Here is a 20,920-nt window from a genome sequence, read left to right on the forward strand (position 1 = left end):
AATCATCAGCAATACCAGTAGCTAGAATCTGTTTAGGATCTCTTAGATCCTTGATTACAACATCATGAGGTGAAAATTCAACAATTTTACCTTCACCTGAATGAGTTATCTGATATACAGATAGAAGGTTGCAGGATAAGGTTGGAACACATAATACATCATTAAACTGACCATTGTCTAGATGAACAGTTCCAGTCCCGACAACATTAAGAGATCTATCATCACCAACATATATATTTTTGGTGTTACAATCATTTAAAGAAGAAAACATGGCTTGGTTTTTGGCCATGTGATAAGAGGCTCCAGAATCAATGAGCCACTCATGAGAAGGAGAGGAAGAAGATACATTTAATGCATAACCAGACTGAGATGATTGACAACGACATGCAGAAAGTGCCATTCCGGAAGTTGAAGTTGAAGTAGGCTCCACATGGATGTTATGTTTCTTCATTGCGGCTTCCAAGGCTTCCATCTTCTTAAAGCATTTAGATTCTAAGTGGCCATCTCGATTACAAAAGTTACAATGTCTATCAGTCTTCTTCCATTTGTTTTTATTGGTCTTATCATTTTGCTGAAATGATCTTTCATTTTGAGGCTGAGTTGGTTTAGGACCATTCTTTTGAGGATATGACTTCTTAGGATTCTTTGAATTTGGTTGCTGCTGGGCGGCTAACGCTTTCGTGGAAGAGTTTCCAAGATTAAGAAGACCAAGGTGTAAGAGTTTTTCTTGTTCTCTTATTAAGGAATCACAAAAGGAGTCAAAGGAAGGGGCCTTGTAGTCTTTTCCTTGACAAATGAAAGCTTCCCTTGTAGAATGGAAAGTGGAAACAAATACAGAGTAGGCTAGTCCCAACTTAGTAAGGATGGAATAAATAAGGTTACCATCTTCTTTCTTAACCTTAACACCTTCCAAGAGATATCTAAGGGTCTTGAATTTGGACAAGAAATCTTCAATGCAAGAAAAATTATTAGGATCCAAAGTAAGCAACTCATTTTCAAGTTGATGGGCTCTAATTTCATTTTTAATCCCAAAAACTTTGGCGATTTTTTCCAATGCTTCATGAGGAGTCTCAAGTTCTGCAATATGGAATCTAAGATCAGGAGAAATAGACATCCCTATCAAACCACGTGCTTGATCTTGTCTATTTTCCCATTTTGCAGCCTTGTCTTCATCTTTTGGTTTCTTCTCTTGGTCTGTGGCTATTCTGTAGAGACCTTTACTTCTAAATAAATCTTCCATGTAGGCTATCCATTGGAAGTAGTTAGTGCTGTCAAGAATGACTTGGCATGGACTTTCCATTTTTTTTTAAACTGAAGCTGAAGATGCTGAAAGTAAGTGTTCCAATGGATAGATCTCGAAAAATTAGGCTGTTTTAAAAAAAACGGCTCTGAAAAAGGCTTCCGGATGAATAAGTTATGGCTTTTTGAAAAAAAATTGTTGAAGTTGCCGGCAAAGTGCGCGAATGTGCGGGAATGAAAAAAAATCCGCCCCCACAAAATGGAGACTTGAACCCAAGACCTCTACTCTCTTAAAATAGCTTTGAACCAATTGATCTATACAAAAAAATTGAGAGAGAGTGAGAGAGAGAGAGAGAGAGAGAGGGGGGGGGGGGCTCGGTTTGCGTGCTTGCCTTGAGAAAGCTCTTTTTCCCTACAAAACACAAAACACAAAACCCGACACGAATATGCAAAGAAAAACGAACCTTGCGGCTCGAAGTTAGCTTTAGCCAAAAAACTAGATATTTTTAAAAAAAATCTCAAAGTTAGCTTTAGCCGAAAAACTAAATATTTTTCTCAATGTTTCTGATTTTCCGAGATCACACTAAGGTGCAGGGAAAAGAGCATACGCATGAGAAAAATCCTTCCTTTCTGTTTCTGATTTGCCCAGATCGCAAAGAGTCGCAGGGCAAAGAGCATACGCAGAAATGAAAGGTATAGATCCGGTTAAAAAAAAGGGTAAATAAACCGAAACCGAAATAAGCAGAGAGAAAATAACAGTAAACTGCAAAAACACTATATACCTCCCGATCTGAAAAATGACGCAGCTAGGGCTACCGGAAACCTTTTCGCGTGAAACGAAAGGGGTTCCTCACTGGAACAGATGCTCCGAACGCAACAGAGCAGTCCTCTCGGCCCGAAAGCAGTCAGAAACAGCAGATCTAGGAAACGACAGCCGCATGCAGTTCTATCGGCTTCAGATTTGGATCACCAACGGACGCGGCCCTCAAATAGCTCTGATACCATGTAGGAATTTACAGGGTAAGTTCCTCAGAAAGAACACCAAAAGGACACCTCTCACAACCAGATCACAGATCAATACACCAGTATTTTTGACGTGGTTAAAACCCTCAAAGAGGGAAACAGTCCACGGCCTGCGCCAACGTGGCTACTACAGGCAATTTATTAATCAAAGAATGAAAATTTACATAAGCTTCTCTCATGCACGGATTACCCGAACAATGACCCTCCATGCGCTTTAAATAGAACTCATGGACCAATCGGGTGTCAAGCCACAGATCAAGTGTCAGTAATACCGAGGAGAGAATGAACCGTCGGATCACTACATATCGTGACCGTCGGATTGTAAGTTACAATATGTACAACGGTAAAGAAACACACTCTACCTAACTCTATACCTAACTCTAAACTAGACCAAGTTGTACTTAACTATTTCCTATGTGTCGGAATATCCTAACATTGATGACCTCTGTTACCAGAAATGGCGCAGTGTAAAAGAAAACCGAGAGCATACGATGTGAATATAATTTGAGTTATCACATCTACATCACTGGGGTGGAGTACTTTTGAGTCTTGAATGGATTTGCATCCAGTAAATTATCTCATGTGGTTCCTTACCTCTTGTTTATTATTTCTTTACTATTTCTCGTCATGTTTCCAAATTCTTGTTTCTAGTAACAAAATCAATGGAAATACAACGGAAAGGCACCAATTTCTTCTCTAATATTTTACAATCCTTGACCCATGAAGACACTGCGAGCCTCATATAATACAAAATGAATCATAACTGCCAATTTACAAGAAAAAAAATTGCAAATTTTTGGATCTTGAAGTGAATAAGATTTTACATTTGAATACATTTAAAACCTGCAAAATTATCTACAACCCAAAAGAATTATAACTGTCAATTTGCAAGAAAAAAATGCAAAATTGAAAATCTTAAGGTATGTGAGATTTACATTTGGAGCTATGTAAAGCTTGTAAGATGATCTAACACCATGCACACATGCGAATATTTGACTACTGTCCCAGTAAGAAGAGCATCAGATTCATAACAGTAATACTGTATCAAAACTGTAAAGGCAAATTAATAGAACAATGATGACCAGGAGTCCAGGACTACTCCAAAATATGACAAACAGATTCATCAAATAGACAAATATGTCAGAAAGTATACAGACATCTTGTAAATTTGCAGTTGGAACAAATTTTAAAAACATGGGTATTGACCAAGCTCTGGCCACTACCTATGGATTTTTCTTTAAAAAATAAACTGATATTAGCACCAATTCTAAAATAGGGTTAGAAACTCACGTTATCTCTCTTGTAATGAAGTCTTCCTCTCATAAGAAAAAACAGAGAGACGTCTTTGAGTTGAGGACTGGATGAAAAAATTAAATTCTTTCAGCTCCATTAAGCTTCCTGAGCAGCAGAACGATAAACTTACTCTGCAATCATGACCTTAAAACTAGGAGGACATCCATGCAACATGCCATATGTACAAAAAATGATCCCCTTAATTCAATAGTCTGCAACTTTTGAATGCTGAAGAGATTAGATTCCAGAAAATATGAATGGTATCTCAGAATGTATCAAATCTATCTGAACTTTCTTATTGACAATGACTTTCCAAAAAGTTTCTCAACCTGCTCAGCTTCCGTTTTCAGACCACCCAAAAGTTCCATTTCCTCTTTACTCAATCCATTCAAGAAAATCTCCTCATCCTTCCTAAGTTGTTCTAATCCCTTTCCTAAATTCTGAAGTAGGTTCAACTCTGTCCTTCCAGCCTTCTCGACCTGCTCTTCTAATTCTTCAACTTCCTTTGCAATTGCCTGCTCTCCTTCCTCAACCTTTTTCTCTAATCTTGCCAATAGAGGTGGTTCTGGGGCACACGTGTTGTCTGTTCTTTTGAACTTCTGGATGTCCAGCCCTACTTTTCTTGCAGCTTTCTCCAGCTCAGGAACAATGCTGGAAGGTAGAACTGGACTCCTTGTATAAATAACAGCACCTCCATAGCCGTCCCAGGCATCATTCTTACCTCGATAATATACAAAAATATAATCATCTGGTTTATTTTCTATCTTGGATGAAAGTATATACCTGCAAAATATTTTGCAGCCTTTGGTATCAGTGTATACATGTAGGCCTTAAAGAAATACAGTCAAGGAACAGACTCAAAAAAAATAAAATGTATGTTTTCATTCTTGTAAGCAAACAAACGTTTACTGCTGACCATCAAGGCTCATACTTTTGTATCATATTATTCTTATTCTTTATTCATAACAAAGGCTGCATAGATTTTCCTTTTACATAACACTGCCACAACCCCCAACCAGTCATATCCTTTCAGGAAAGAGCAAGTTCATGCAGACTATGCATACAATCATTTTTGGATGGACAATAAAATTATTAAAAGGAAGGAAAATAATTGAAGGAAAACTTGCCTTGCACAAAATGAGCAATAGACTTAGTGTCACACCTGAGCTCATGAATGTTTTGAAATTCACACCACATCTAGAGAATAACTATTAGCTTTTGGAGTTAATCCAAATTGTTTTCACCTAGCTAAGAGAGTGCTAGGTCTCCTATTTTCTTGGTGATGCTTGATGGATGTATGGATGGCTCAATTTGAGTGGATGCTTGACCTTCGATAGAGCACTAGCATAATGCACTTACCACTTGATATGTAAGATAAATTTGTGACAACAATCTAGAAATGAAATAGAGGCTAGGTATGTGTAAATATGCACCTTTGAGCACCAAACCCTGGCTTTAGGGTCTCTCCAAACCTGATTTTTATTGTTATGTATTTTTAATATTTGAGAAAGCCTTGAATCAGTCTGCAAAACATTAGACATAACCATGAAGCACAATCCTATAGGGCCATTCTTCTTTTTTAGAGTTAGAGATAAACAATTAAGCACAAACCCTTGCTGAAACTAATTTATGAAATGAAATAAACAAATGAATTTTGCACTAGACTAGGAAAGAAATCCAAGTTATGATTTTTCGTTGAGTTTTACCATTAGATTTCTTTCTAAACAATAAAAAATGAAATATTTTGAATTTCATGGTTTCTTGGTTGGTTTTTGGGAGAAGACAAGTTCCTTATTTCCACTAGGACTAAGGGGGTCAGGAAGTATGCCCCTCTAAGAATTGGTCTTTCTTACGGATTAGCATTAAGAGATTAGAAACCCTAGGGTAGAATAATATATTATCTACTCAAGATATGGTATGAAGACTAAGGCCCTCCACAATGGAAAAGACCTTCGCCACCAAGATCAACTATTAACTTGAATAAAATACTTAAAAAACAAAGCAAAGGATTCAGCACTTACCCAAGATAACAAAGGCAAAAGGATGGGATGTGTTGCACCAAAATCTAGCAAGTCTTGTGAGAAGCCTCACAAGGCAAGAACCAGACCAAGGGAAAACAACAAGGTGGAGGCCCAATGTCACCACAACACACGGCCTCTTGCTCTTTAGTGGATTTTCACAACAAGGTAGGCTTCCCATTATTAGTCACCTAATAGATATTCTAGGGCAATGGTTCAAAGGCGACGGATGGGATAAGCTTAAGAAGGGCACTCAGACTAAGGACAAGGCAAAATCCAATGAAACAAGGAATAGCATGCTCTTCAAGAGACCTATCAAGGGTACTTATAGCCTAGGGTTTGAAGAATAGGTGTTAAAATTGGAAACTAGGGCCAAACTCCATGTGGGTCACCTTATTTATGGCAGCTGATATTTTTCTTGGATTCCTCTCTCTGAGAGGTGTAGGATTGATCTAACAATCATCCGATTCCGACATGTATTCATGGAGATATGAATTTATTTGTATTCTTGACAATTTGTCAAGGTCGGCCAGCAAGCAAAACAGTGATTTTCACCCCCAACTTATCCTCAACGTTTCATATAAAAGGAAGAGACCTTGTGGCATTATTCCACTCATCTCATCTCACATTCTTCTATCTCTCTCCTACGCATTAGAAGAGCATCTCTCTCTCACGTGTGGCTGGAAAAGAAGGACGCAGATTCTGGTTAGGGCAGCATTGACTTGGGTTGACTAAGCTACAGGTGGGCAGATTTGACAACGTTGACCAGCGTAGTCTCCTCTTTGACTGCGGATTGGGTTGGGCTGCCTCTCCTAGGCAGGCCGCATTTCTGAACAGCAGTTTGGACCTCTGTTTGACCATACTTTGACCAGCGTTGACTGTCAAAGGCTGACCGCAGGTTTGACCAGAATTGACTGAAGGTTGACTGGATATTTCAGACTGTTTTGGGTTGACTTTTCTTGCTGTTGGAGGCCGAGTTGACTGAGCATTGACCGGGATTGACTAGAGGTCAAATCTGACCTGTTTGACCAGCTTTGACTTTGCTGGTTAGGGTTTTGCAGTTGCTGTCATAAAATTACAGAATTGTATATTTGTACTATCTCTCTCTCTCTGCTGAATTATTGAAGAATATAAGAAGAATTGATCAAGGGTTTCCCCGCATTGGGGTTTGTCCCTGGCTGGTGCCACATCTTGTGTCCTCTTGTCTTGGCTTGTCTTCTACTGTTTATATTTATGTTCTATCTGCATTTTACTATCATGCTGATGTGATTGCTATTCTGGAAATTGATATTGGGCTAATAAGAAAATTTGAAGTAAATTGCTCTTAAGCATAGAACATACCAAAATTAACATGGTATCAGAGCTGAGGTGAAGACAAAGCCCAAGCAAGAGTGAAAGAGAAATCACCGAAGACAGTTGGAAAGGACAAAAGGCTCAATGGGTTCCTCATCCCACTTCCCGGCCGAAGACAAGCTCCATGAGAAGTCTGACTATCACGGATGGAAGATGTCCCTTGATCTGACATTGGAAGAATAAGAAGTGTTGGACTATGTGAAGGGTAAAATCCCGGAGCCTCCATCAAATGCATCGGCTACTACAAAGAACAAGTACACTAAGGGTGAAGTCAAAGAGAAGAAGATTATCCGAGATTCACTTGACAAGAGTTTGGTGGCCTACATTTCCGATTTGAACACCTCCAAGGAGATCTACGACAGATTGGTAAGCATGTTTAAGGTTAGTGATGCAAATCAAGTTTTGTTCCTCAAAAATAAGTTGAAGGATATTAAGAAGGGTAGGACAAGGATATTCAATCCTACTTCTTAAGAATCACTGAGATCAAGAATGATCTTCTATCGATTGGAGAAGTCATTCCTGACAGGGAACTAACTATCACTACCCTTGGAGGGCTCCCATCCAAATGGTATATATTTAGAACCACTCTTCTCAATAATGATTGAATTCTGGGGTTTGAAGAATTAATGTCGAGATGCATTCAAGAAGAGAAAAGGATGGTGGAGAAAGAAATGCCTACAAATAGAGGCAACCCTACTTCTTTCTCCTCTCATGCCAAAAGGAGAAATAATTCCAGGTCTAAAGGTCATTTCAAAGGAAAGCCCGGATCGAAGGGTGGAAGGAAGGGAAGATGTTTTGTTTACAATAAATTTGGCCACTATGTGAGGGAGTGTCCAAACAGAAAGGACACATCACATGATGATGATCACAATCATTCCAGGGGCAACTTCAACAACAACAATCAAAGAAATGGCAGGTTCAATGGCAAAGGAAAGAGGAATGCAGGTAATCAAGAAAATGGTCAACCCTCCAAGAAAGCAAGGAACTCCAGGTATGAACCAAATGTTGTTAACAATAAGCAAGATGAGTATTATCTTATATCGACCCTCTCCACTACCTCTCCTTCGGACTCGTTGGGAAATTGGCTTATTGATAGTGGTGCCTCAAGGCACTTTACTGGTTACAAGGAAGATCTCTCTAATTTGATAGAGAAGGGGACAAACTTGGAAATTATTCTTGGAGACAATGCCACCTATCCCGTAAAGGGTGTAGGGAATGTTACCCTTCAATTGAATCAGGGTAACACGATCCACTTGCAAGAAGTCTTATATGTACCTGATCTCAAGAAGAACCTGGTGTCCATGCAAATGGAAGACAAAGGCTACAAGGTGGCATTCATCAATGGAAAGGTACGAGTTTGGAAAACGAATTTTAAAGATGCTTTTACTCTTGGGTTCCGTGTTGACTCTTTATATCAAGTTGGAGGAAGTCCATTGGGGGCCATGTCTTGCAACACATCTCTTCAAGCTGAACTATGGCACCGGAGGTTTGCCCACCTTCATTGTAAGGCTCTACCTGATGTAAGACAGATGGTGACAGGGATGCCCGAGTTCAAAGTAGAGCATGAAGGTGTATGTTCGAGATGTGCTGTGTTAGCGCTTGAGATTTCACCCTAGGCTGAGGAAGGTAAACCTTCAAGGCTACATCAAACCATTTCACCTCGTAGCTAGCCCTACGAGGTATGAGAAGGCTCTCTCGGGTCAGATTCGATAGATCTTTCAATATGATTAGGCTGACCAATTAAGAATAAGGATTTTAGGCTAGTAAATTGATAGGGGGTTTGGATTTAATGATTTTTGGGGTTTTTTAATGGAATGACGGGGCTTTTCTGGGCTACATGGGCAAAATCACAGCTTCAAACAGAAAAATATAATGACTACACAGGTTATCAACTGAGGCAAGGTAGGCATGCAATTTAACACCAAATCTGGTTTCAAATGGGATGGCAAGACTGGTGAGGAGCTAAGGAGGGCAGACAATAACTCTGAATCCTCCTTAAACAGTAGAAAACATCGAATGCGAACAAACTTATAGGAGGAGCATATAATACTATGAATTCCTACCTAATGACTTCATTTGTTCAGCTTGAAAGGGTCATGAAATGAAATGGAACATACTGATTACATATGAGACAAAGGGAAAAACTTATGCTAAATCAACATACCACATGAATCTCAGCAAACAGAGCTTTGAAATTCCATTAAATTCTCTGCAGAAAACTGTACAATACAAAGCTCTCTGCTTCTCCAGCAGCTCCCAGCGCTCAGAAAAACTCCCTCTCCTTCCTCCTTTTTTTCTAATGAATCTTTTAATACAATAAATACATTTGCTGCCCAAAACAAGGGCGCTGTTTTAACTAACTACACAAAAACTGGAAAGAACATTTTCTTTTTAGTATATGAAACAAAAAACACTGGGGGAAAACAAATCGACCCCAAGATGAGGGATTTGTTTTTAGCCTTATTTAACAAAATAAACTAAAACAAAGCAATCAGCGCTTCCTGAAAATAAAAATACGCTCCTCCTTCTACTCGAACTGTTGAAAACTGATGAAGCGGTGGCATTAGTGGCATTACAGGTGTCAATTTCCATTGCTGAAGATAATCGAATCTTGTGTGCCAGTTTGCAACTGCAGTCAAAAAATAGCTTATCGGTTCCTGATTCTCTGCTATGACAGGTGTTCAGGTAGCGCCAATGTCGAGGTTCATTTGAGCATATCACGTTCTAACATGAAAGCTTGTTACAAAAGCCTCAGATTATCAACCCTATCTATCACATCTAGAGCTTTAGTCCTATTGATGTCAAAGTCTAAGGTTGATAGTGTAGAATGTCGCCTCAGTCCATTAAACTCATTCTTCGTGTTGGTAGTGGGAGAGTGACTATTGCTTTTGATCAGCTTACATGTAGACTCGTCAATGGATCTTAACTTAGCTGTATCAAACTCTTGACTTTTACTTATCCCAGGTGTCAATTTTCTGAAATTTACAGCTTTTAACATATCTTCTCTGCCTCAGAAAGCTCAAGAAGAGGTTTATCCTGTCCATTTGCTGTCGGAGTTGGATTTTCTGGATTTGTCGCAGGGAGATTTGCAGTCTTTTTATTGGAGAACGTACAGGTGATTTAATAGGAGACTTGTTGCCATTGAAGCTGTTTTTGGCTCGACTAACAAGATGATGAAGCCACACAATCAGTTCAAAAATGTAATATTCTGTCCTCTCTTTCTCTGCATAGTGAAAAGTTTGAACGAGTGTCAACTCATTGTGTCCAGGTAACCTTCGATCCAAGGCAGATCCTGTGCTTGCCCACTCTCCAACCCATCCAAACCCATGATGTGCTTTGGTTGTATTGGTAGCAACTGGAACAAGCCACGTTATATAGCAGTGATGTCTATTCCTTCAAATACATGAAGCGCTGCTTCGACATTTCCTCGCTGATATTCGAGTCGCCCCAGCAATGCTCTGGCTTCCTCATAGTTAAGAGAAAGTCCCTCTCGAAACAACGATAGCAATGCCTTAGCTATTATAGTACTTCGACCATATATTACTTCAACTCGAATTCTCCTTATGACCATGACAGATACCATTGTAGTGATACTTCTTATGATAGGCATCACTGTAGTTTTACCAAGACTTATTCTCTGTGATACACTGTAACAATACTGAAATGTATTCATAGTACCGAAGCTTATACTACTGTGATAGAACTGAGTCCTATTCACTGCACTAGAATCATTGAAATATCACTGAGTTGAGATTACTGTGGTCATGTGATTTATTGAATTGAGGTCACTGTAATAGCGTTGAACAAAGGTAACGCCGAGACTGTATTGACATGGTGACTGAGTTAGCATCGAGACCCTTTTTCTTCTGCCTGTGGTAGTACCGAGATCCTTCTACTGTGCCTAATCCGAGCTCCTGAAGCATCCTCTCTGAGATTACACTGAACCTCTCACTGAGGTGTCACCGAAACTGTCTTGAGCAAGCCTTCACATTATATTTGTACCGAAATCTGTATAGTGACATCTATGTAGACAAAAGTGCGTGCCAACGATGAAGTATCCGCAGTTACTAACAGCCTTCGTAGAACAGCACCATCTTTGACTGACAAACGCTTTATAACTGTATTTGCCAGATCAGCATTTAAACCATTTGCATTTTTCGCTGAATCAGTTATAGCATGGTCTCCATGCCCACTCGTTAGAGCAGCCCTTTTCTTAACATGTTGCTCTCCTAGCTTTATGAACAAAGCAAGCCTAGACCACTGGAATTCCTTCCTTTTACTAAATACCAGTGAGTGAAGTATTTTCCTCATAGGAGTTGAATTATCAATAAGGAGTCAGATTTTTCCAAGAACCTTACTGAACTTTATGTCAGGAATGCCATCCTTCATTGTTGCATCGCCTAAAGCAACTTGCAATTCCATTTGCACTTGTCTGAGATCGGTTTCTGGTCTTATAATATCCATGTCAACCAAATCGATTACAAGAGAAGGCCAATCAGCATTAGCAATATGTACTATAGATGAAAGCATGGCAAGCTTATGTTTCTTCTCTATTCGACAAAGCAAACCAAAATCAAAGAACCCTATCTGGCCTGTTGATGTGTAAACAAGATTCCCAGGATGTGGATCGGCATGTAGCAATCCTGTATCCAAGAGTTGGACTAAAAATGCTTCTACTCCCCAGACTCAAAAGTCGATTCCTTGCCTCCAACCGCTGCTGGTCTGAGTAAATGTGGCCACCTGGATTTAATCCCTTCGATATGAAAAGTTATCCATTCCATTGTTAGTACTTTCCTTCCAGTCAGGTGCATGAATGCTTTTGGCACTGAAACATAAGGCAAATTTGAAAGTGATGCAATATGTCTGAATTATTCTTTTCAAGGTTCCCTTTTATTGTCTCCATAAACTATCCAAGCAAGATTACGAAGACCATAACGCATCATTGTCCCTATTTGCAAGTGTTGCATCTTTATGACCATCAGTGTACCATCTTTCAAAATACCACCATGAATTTGTGCAATTGATACTGCTGCAATTGGTATTTTCTCCACATAGATTTTTGCCTCTGATGCTAATGATATTCTGAATTGTGCTTGTGCAGGGATAGGGGCTTTGAAGTCGCTGCTAGTTTGAAGAGCTGAAGATAAAATTACATAATCTGAAAAGCAACCTTTAATGATTTCTTCTTCAAAACCCTGTTTTGAAGAAGAATCAATCTCTGATATAAGACAGAGTCTAACATGCTGAAGGAAAGCTTAAAAGGGGACCATTCCCCTCAAGTAATAGCAACACTTCAGATATATTGCAATTGGTCCACTCCGACATATCTAGTATGATGTCCATAAAATCTTTGGGAGGATATCTATATTACCTCACTTTTACAGATGATTATTCTTGCAAGACTTGGATCTACTTCTTGAAAAAGTAGGATGAAGTGTTCACCTGGTTCTGTCACTTCAAAGCCTTGATCGAAAATCAAACCGAGAAGAGAATCAAGATATTAAGGACTGATAATGGGACCGAACATGAATCCAATGAGTTTCATGACTTTTGCAAAGAAGCTGGCATTAAGAGGGAGACCACAACACCCTACACTCCTAAGCAGAATGGTGTGGCTGAAAGGAAGAATGGTACAATTGTGGAAGCTGTTCGTGCCATGCTTCAGGATTAAAGGCTTCCAAAGTTTCTATTGGCCGAAGCTACAAATACCGCGTATATGTTCAAAACCGATGCCCTCATCAAGCATTGGACTCAAAGACTCCCGAAGAAATGTTCACTGGTAAGAAACCCGATGTCTCTCATTTTAGAATTTTTGGAAGTCTCGTATACTTTCATGTGTCGAAAGAGAAAAGAAGCAAATTGGGTGCACCTGGAAAGAAAGGAATCTTTGTGGGCTATAGCAATAATTCTAAGGGCTAAAGAATTTATGTGGTTGGTCAAAGGGAATTCGAAACAAGTCATGATGTCAACTTTGACGAAGATATGACTCTTAGCAAGGTTGACAATCTTCCTATTCCAAGGAAGGATAAAGAAGCTGACACCAGGAAGCCGAATGAAAAGGAAGATGAAACGATGTCGGATGTTGAAGAACCTATGGATCCTATGGATCCTATTGATCTTCCTCCTCAAGAGCCCTCATGGCTTAGGGGGACTCTTGAAGATGCCGAGAGACATATTGCACCAAGAGGGGCTTTCCGTGAAAGCAAGAAGCCAACGAGGTATCAAGGATACTTGACCATTATAAGCACTATCATTCAAAACGAGTCTACATCGTTTGAAGAAGCTATGAAGCATCAAGTATGGAAGGATGCTATGAATGAAGAATACAAGTCTATCATGAAGAATGATGTCTAGGATGTAGTCCCCAGACCCCAAGGCAAATCAGTTGTCACCTCAAAATGGCTTTACAAAATCAAGCATGGAGCTGATGGGAGCGCTGAAAAGTACAAGGCTCGCTTTGTTGCTCGAGACTTCTCTCAAAAGGAAGGTGTGGATACGATAAAATATTTGCACCAGTTGCCCGATACACCACCATCCGCTCGATCATAGCCCTTGCTGCTTCGCAAGGATGGAACCTACATCAAATGGATGTCAAGACCGCTTTCTTGCATGGTTTGATTAAAGAGGAAGTCTATGTGGAACAACCCGAGGGGTTTGAGATTCATAATTGGGAATCTCATGTATGCAGGTTGAAGAAAGCTCTCTATGGGCTGAAGCAAGCACCCCGAGCTTGGTATGAGAGGATTGATAGCTATTTGATGAAGCTGGGATTCACTAGGAGTGAAGCCGATCTGAACCTTTACTTTAAGGTTGAAGATGATAAGCCTCTCATACTGGTGTTGTATGTTGATGACCTCTTTTTGACTGGTGCAGACCCTCTCATTCACAAATGTAAAAGGGAGTTGGCTTCTGAATTTGAGATGAAGGACCTAGGACTAATGCACTGCTTCCAAGGGTTGGAGGTCTAGCAAAAGCCAAGAGAAATTTTCTTATCTCAAGGAAAATACGTGGTGAAGATATTGGAAAGATTGGGAATGGTGGACTGCAAGCCCGTGACTAGCCCGATGGAGCTTAACTTCAAGAAGCTATGTGGTAGTGCTGTCGGACCTGTATTAGGAAATGCTTCTGAGTATCATCAACTCATAGGAGCACTGATGTTCTTGGTGAACTCCCGTCCGGATATATGTTTTACAGTCAACACATTGAGCCAATATATGGTTGAGCCTCATCACTCACATTGGATTGGTGCCAAGAATCTTCTGAGATATCTTCGGGGCACAATCACTCATCGACTGAGATACACTGTCGAAAATGTGAGTCTGCATGGTTATTTCGATGCTGATTTGGCAGGTAGTGTGGTGGATCGCAAGATCACTTTCGAGTGTTGTTTCTCTTTGGGTTTTGCTTCGATATCCTGGATGAGCAGGAAACAAAAGTCGGTGGCTTTGAGCACCGCTGAGGCCGAATACATTGCTGCGAGTATGGCCTCCTGTGAAGCTGTCTAGTTGAGGAATCTCTTTAGTGAGCTCTTTGGACATATGCTAGATACTATCGCCATCCTCTGCGATAACCAGAGTGGGATTCGTTTATTAGAGAATCTTGTATTTCATGATCGCTCCAAGCACATCGATATCAAGTACCACTTTATCTGGGATATGGTACAATGAGGAGCAATAAGGCTCCATCATATTGGGACTGATGAGCAAGTCACCGACATTCTGACGAAGCCCCTGGGAAAGGTCAAATTCTTGACTTTCTGAGAACGACTAGGAGTTGTTGAGAGACCCTCTTATGAGGATCCTGTATGATATGTACATTGAGCTTTAGGAGCTCCGAGGGGCTGGGGGTACTTCTTGGAGTGATGAGCAACCATAGGGTGAGTGGTTCAACCTTCCCCTAGTGGTTTGTTGTGTACAGGGTGAGTGGTTCATCCGTCCCTTGTGATACCCCATGGCGACATGTAGGCAGGATGAGTGGTTCATCCGTCTCCTGTTGAGACATCCTACCCATGCAATCTGGGACTCATGGGAAGTACCTCTCATCTGGCCAATGAGTAGGGAAATGAGGACAGGGACCATAGTACCACTGATGGACACATCGTGTACTACCGTACTCCGTATGCTAGGAGGATATTGATCTGGGATCAATTGGAACTGACTTCGGGTCAGTAAGAGTAGTATGAGACACTCTCTTTATTTGGAACAGATTTCAGATCAGTAAGAGTGGTATGACACACTCTCTTCATTGGGACTAACTTCGGGTCAGTAAGAGTGCTATGAGACACTCTCTATTATCTGGGACTGACTTCAGGTCAGTATAGAATGGTATGATACATTATGATTAATTCTTCTTCTTCATAGTTCAGCAGAACAGAGCAGAGAAGTGCATTGATGGCAGAGATAGTATCAACAGACAGATGGATTAGCAGATGGAGTTCTCCCTAGTTGAGAGGGAGTGTTAAAATTGGCAACTAGGGCCAAACTCCATGTGGGTCACCTTATTTATGGCAGCTAATATTTTTCTTGGATTCCTCTCTCTGAGGTGTAGGGTTGATCTAACAATCATCCGATTCCGACATGTATTCATGGAGATATGAATTTATTTATATTCTTGACAATTTGTCAAGGTCGGCCAGCAAGCAAAACAATGATTTTCACCCCCAACTTATCCTCAATGTTTCATATAAAAGGAAGAGACCTTGTGGCATTATTCCACTCATCTCATCTCACATTTTTTCTCTCTCCTACGCATTAGAAGAGCATCTCTCTCTCTCACGTGTGGCTAGAAAAGGAGGACGCAGATTCTGATTAGGGCAACGTTGACTTGGGTTGACCGAGCTGCAGGTGGACAGATTTGACAGTGTTGACCAGCGTAGTCTCCTCTTTGACTGCGGATTGGGTTGGGTTGCCTCTCTAAGGCAGGACGCATTTATGAACAGCAGTTTGGACCTTTGTTTGACCATACTTTGACTAGTGTTGACTATCAAAGGCTGACCACAGGTTTGACCAAAATTGACTGAAGGTTGACTGGATATTTCAGACTATTTTGGATTGACTTTTCTTGCTATTGGAGGTTGAGTTGACTGAGCGTTGACCGGAATTGACTTTAGGTCAAATCTAACTTGTTTGACTAGCATTGACATTGTTGGTTAGGGTTTTGCAGTTGCTGTCATAAAATTACAAAATTGCATATCTGTACTCTCTCTCTTTGCTGAATTATTGAAGAATATAAGAAGAATTGATCAAGGGTTTCCCCACATTGGGGTTTGCCCCTGGCTGTGCCACATCTTGTGTCCTCTTGTCTTGGTTTGTCTTCTACTGTTTATATTTGTGTTATATCTGCATTTTACTATCATGCTGATGTGATTGCTATTCTGGAAATTGATATTGGGCTAATAAGAAAATTTGAAATAAATTGCTCTTAAGCATGGAACATACCAAAATTTGCGTGTCTCGAGAGACAGAGGAAAATTCTGCACGTCCTGAGAGATAGTGCAGTTTCATGCCAAGAGAGCAAAGTAGGGGTGACACAGTCACGAAGGGAGGCTCATAGAGAGCCTACGTCAGCCTGATTGGGTGACGATGTTGGCGCAGAGAGCACCGCAATGGTTACTGGGCCAATGCACAGACTGTTGAGTCTCATTTTTCCAGTTGCTGTGGTTGGGGTTGCAGTGCAAATTTTATCTGGAGTTGCTGGTGGGGCATGATTTTGTTGGTACAAAACAATACCTAGTGGGGCAGAAGCAAAGTAGAGGGAATAAGTTCCTTAGAAGATTTCTTGCCAAGAAATCTAGATCCAGTGCTGACCAGCAGCAAAGAGAGATCAGAGAGGGGTGGTTCGATAGTGGTTGGCAGAAGGATTTCCGTGAAGGAAATCAAAATTGAAAGGGAGCGTGTTCCTTAGAGGATTTCTAGCGCCAAAGAAATCCAGATTTGAGTTTTGTTGGGGCAGCAGTGAAAGAGAGAGAAGAGAACCAGTTCGACATTCATTTGAGCAGAGATGGTCGTTAACGGACTAAGGGATCAGGACAGGTTGGATGGAGCATCCAACTTCGTCATTTGGAAGGCCAGGATCCTGGCAATTTTGGATAGACATCGCATCAAGTATTATGCCTTGAAGAGGGTTGTTGTTCTATTTGATGCTGATCCTCTCAAAAAATACGAGGCTCAGGCAAAAGAAAAGTGCATGATCTTGGATGGGGTCAAGGATCATGTGATCCCACATATTGTTGAGAAGGACATAGCAAGGGAAATGTGAGAGGCCTTGACCACATTGTACGAGGGAAATTCCGTTCGGCGGAAGATGTTGCTTGAGAGTTAGCTGAGACAGTTTCAGATGCAGAAGGGACAAGAAATCGATCCCTTCCTTCTCAAGCTGCAAGGATCCATGACCAGCTACCTTTCGTAGGGGCTACACCAAATGCTAAATTTATGGTCAGGACTGCACTGAATGTAGTCATTGAAGACTGGGAAACCTTTGCCCAAAGCATCTTGGGCAGGGCTTCTCTTCCCAGTTGGGAGGAGATGTGGGCAGCTCTTCGACAGGAAGAGATCAGACGATGGACCAAGGCGGGAAACAGTAGCAAAGGGGTCAGAATCAAGGAGGAAGAGGAGGATGCGGCTCTCGCATCAGCGGGACAGCAAGGGCAGCAGAAACGAAAGGACACATCCAAAGTCAGATGCTTTAGATGTGGAGAAATGGGTCATTTCATCACGCAGTGCCCTCCGAAGAAGAAGGGCAAAGAAGAGAAGTTTGACACAAAGGCTGCTCCAGTGCAAGCTAACAGAGAGGACGATGATGATTGCGCCATGAGTGCTCATGCACCTCTAGAAAAGAAGTGGGGCGATATAGAACTATAGTTGTATCTACAGTGAAGTAAAGGGCAGGATCCTTGAGGTGCCCAAACTCTTGGATCACATACGACTACTGTGAAAATTTCTAAACTGAAATTCTATTGCAACAACTGATTTATTTCACCTACTTATTATTTACAATAAGTTATTTACGAAATCCATTCAGCAAATATTAAAATAAATTCTACTGCAGTTATCACACAATTACCCAAAGAAAAAATACATGCACAAGAACCAATCACATCAACACGGTTGATTTTGGACAATTGTGCCCGGAAAAACCCAATGCGGGAAAACCGATTGAGCAGATGAGGGCTTTATTAATCTTCAGCAGCAATTGCTTTTACAAGGAATGATTTTATAGTGAAACTGAAAGAAAACACGAGACCTTCCCTTTGAGACTCTCTGACACCTTGAAGACCTTGCTCCCACTTCTGCGTCACCTTTGCATCACTCTGCGTGGCTCAGCATGGCTCTGAGTGGCTTTGTGTCCCTCTGTGTCAGCCTACGTGAGGGCTACGTCTCTCTCTGCATTGTCTCCCACTATCCCTGCGTCACCTCTTCCTCAAACACTGCCTGCTGTTGATGCCCTCCTCTTCCTCCACCCTGCAACTCTCCCTCTGAAATCGATCTCCTTCTCTTGAGAATCGATTTTCCTTGATACACTGAGTATCTGTTGATGTGTCTCCAAATGATCCTCAAGTCTTCTCTTATACTTTTCTTGTTGATGTATCAACGACCAAGATGAAGTCTCTAATCAACAGTTAAGATTAAAACAGACTTGCTCCTCGTCTCTTAGAAGCTTCTCACCCTTATATTTATTAATACCCATTAATATTTTATTTTCCTAAGTTTAGACTCAAGAACCCATTAAAAATATTAATTATTTTAATAACTCCCCATCCGAGTGGAATTTCTCAAAACGATTTCTGGGTCTTGGAGATCTCATATGCTTTAGCCTCTCCTCCAAATTGCAAGGCTAGAGCACATCTGATGCTACCAAAAATCAACACTCCCCCTTAGTGAGGAATGTGCTCTAGCAATGCTTTCACCTAGAAGCATCACAATGATCTTCAACATCGATACCTATATTGATGCTTGGCCTGTTGGCCCACATCCATTGCACTGTTGCTTCCTGTACCGGTACCCATGACACTGCGCCCTCTTGGGTTCCACCATGAACTGACTGAGGGTGTTGACAGCGTAAAAAATGTTTGGCCTGGTATTGACTAGATATATCAGGGACCCTATAAGTTGCCTGTACAAGGTGGGATCAATGTCTTTATCTTTTGATGCGTCAATCTTCTTCCAGTTGGTGATCATTGGAGTAGCCATAGGTCTACAGTCCTGCATCCTAAATCTCTTCAATATTTCTGTAGCATATCTCCCTTATACAAGGAAGATCTCACCCTTCTGCTGCCAAACTTCCAACCCCAGGAAATAATGCATCTATCCCAAATCCTTCATGTCGAATTCTATAGCTAGGTTCTTCTTGCAATCTTTGATGAGCCTGGATGATCTTGTCATGAAAAGATCATCCACATATAACACTAGGATTAGAGGCTCATTCTCTACGACAAGATAGTAGATATTAGGGCCTGCGTCACTCTTGACGAACCCCATCTTCTGCAAGTAGCCATCAATTCGAACGTACCATGCTCTAGGTGCCTGTTTAAGCCCATGCAAGGCTTTCTTTAATCTGCATACATGAGATTTCTTCTCATGTGTCTCAAAACCCTCGAGCTGTTCAATGTATACTTCCTCTTCTATTACCCCATTCAAGAATGTCGTCTTGACATCCATCTGATGAATCTCCCACCCCATTTGTGATGCAAGAGATATCACAGTTCTAATAGAAGTATACCTAGCTACTGGGGCGAAGATTTCTTCGTAGTCTATCCCTTGCTTTTGAGTATACCCCTTAGACACAAACCTGGCTTTGTATTTCTCCACACTGCCGTTTGCAGCATATTTGACCTTGTAGATCCATCTCGAACCTACCACTGACTTGTCCTCAGGCCAAGGTACCACTTCCCAAACATCATTGACCATTATAGAGCTATATTCCTCCACCATAGCATCTACCCATACTTGATGCTGAACGACTTCCTGAAAACTAGAAGGTTCCCCAACCTGAGCTACTAAGGCCTGGTATCTGTCTGGCTGTCTTTGTTCCCTTGTATTATTCCTGGGTGCACCAATGAAGTCCTCTGCATCTCGTAGAATCTGTCGGAGTTCCCAGCTTGTTCTTCCACTAGTAGTAGGCACATCTATCAGCTCTTCCTCTTCCTGAGATTCCTCTTGTTCTGAAACTTTGTCTTGAGGAGAATTTCTGGCACTAGTTTCTACTGGTCGAAGAGGTTGGACCAACGACTCGTCTTTCAACTACTCCTCAGAAGGCATTTCTTGGGATTTCCTGAAAGCTCTGTCTTCCATGAACTTTACATCCCGCCGAACTACTACCTTCCTACTCCCTGGAAGATAAACTCTATATGCCTTAGCATTCTCGCTATATCCCACAAGATTTCCTTTCTCAACAGTTTGATCTAGTTTCTCTCTTTTCTTCGGGTATACGGCAATACACTAAACTCCCAAATATCCTGAAATGACTCACTTCAGGTGTCTACCAGGTGAAGACCTTTTCTGGATTGATTTTGACCAGTGTTGATAATATCGCCGATATCTCGGCGATATTCGTAAATATCGCGCGATTTTCTTGAAAACAAGATTTCGGCTGGAAAATATCGCGCGATTTTCTCATTTTGAAAATCTCGCGAGAAATCCGAGATTTCGGCGATATTTTTATAAAAATCGCGCGACGATGGTGAATATCGCCGGCAGAGTTTATAAATTGGGTTTTTGTTTACCGTCAAAGCGTCATTTGATTTTCGTGAGCTGGAGAGTCGAGACGCTGCGAGTGCGAACAGTGCGGAGGGTTTGAACTTTGGCTGCGAAGGAGGGTTTACAGCGGCCAGCCTACAGGTATGCACGTCATTCTATATGCATGGAGAGTCGAGACTATATACGCACAGTCTATAACTTATTACAGTGATCGCATGGTTTGTCTTCTACAGTCATCGCATCTATATTTTGTGGCTTGTATTCTACATTGATCGCATGGCTCTTATTTATCCCACATAT

At 41.1% G+C, this 20,920-nt stretch overlaps 1 protein-coding gene and 1 pseudogene across 5 annotated transcripts in view; both read right to left on the reverse strand.

The window, feature by feature from the left end:
* Nucleotides 1-3,370: 3,370 nt before the first annotated feature.
* The window catches only part of NPQ1 (non-photochemical quenching 1), a 230,466-nt gene continuing 212,916 nt past the window's right edge, over nucleotides 3,371-20,920 (reverse strand). For all 5 annotated transcript variants that reach the window (XM_089373098.1, XM_089373102.1, XM_089373101.1 and 2 more), the window contains one exon: nucleotides 3,371-4,338. In XM_089373098.1, coding sequence (XP_089229224.1) covers nucleotides 3,837-4,338 — 502 coding nt within the window. In that variant the 3' untranslated portion in view covers nucleotides 3,371-3,836. The remainder of the gene's footprint in view (nucleotides 4,339-20,920) is intronic.
* Nucleotides 9,667-11,390, reverse strand: LOC149238593 (protein PSK SIMULATOR 1-like; annotated as a pseudogene).

Source organism: Pinus tabuliformis, chromosome 8 (genome assembly GCF_031772625.1).
Source record: "Pinus tabuliformis cultivar Carrire ecotype Pingquan chromosome 8, CPIR1, whole genome shotgun sequence".
Taxonomy (NCBI): domain Eukaryota; kingdom Viridiplantae; phylum Streptophyta; class Pinopsida; order Pinales; family Pinaceae; genus Pinus; species Pinus tabuliformis.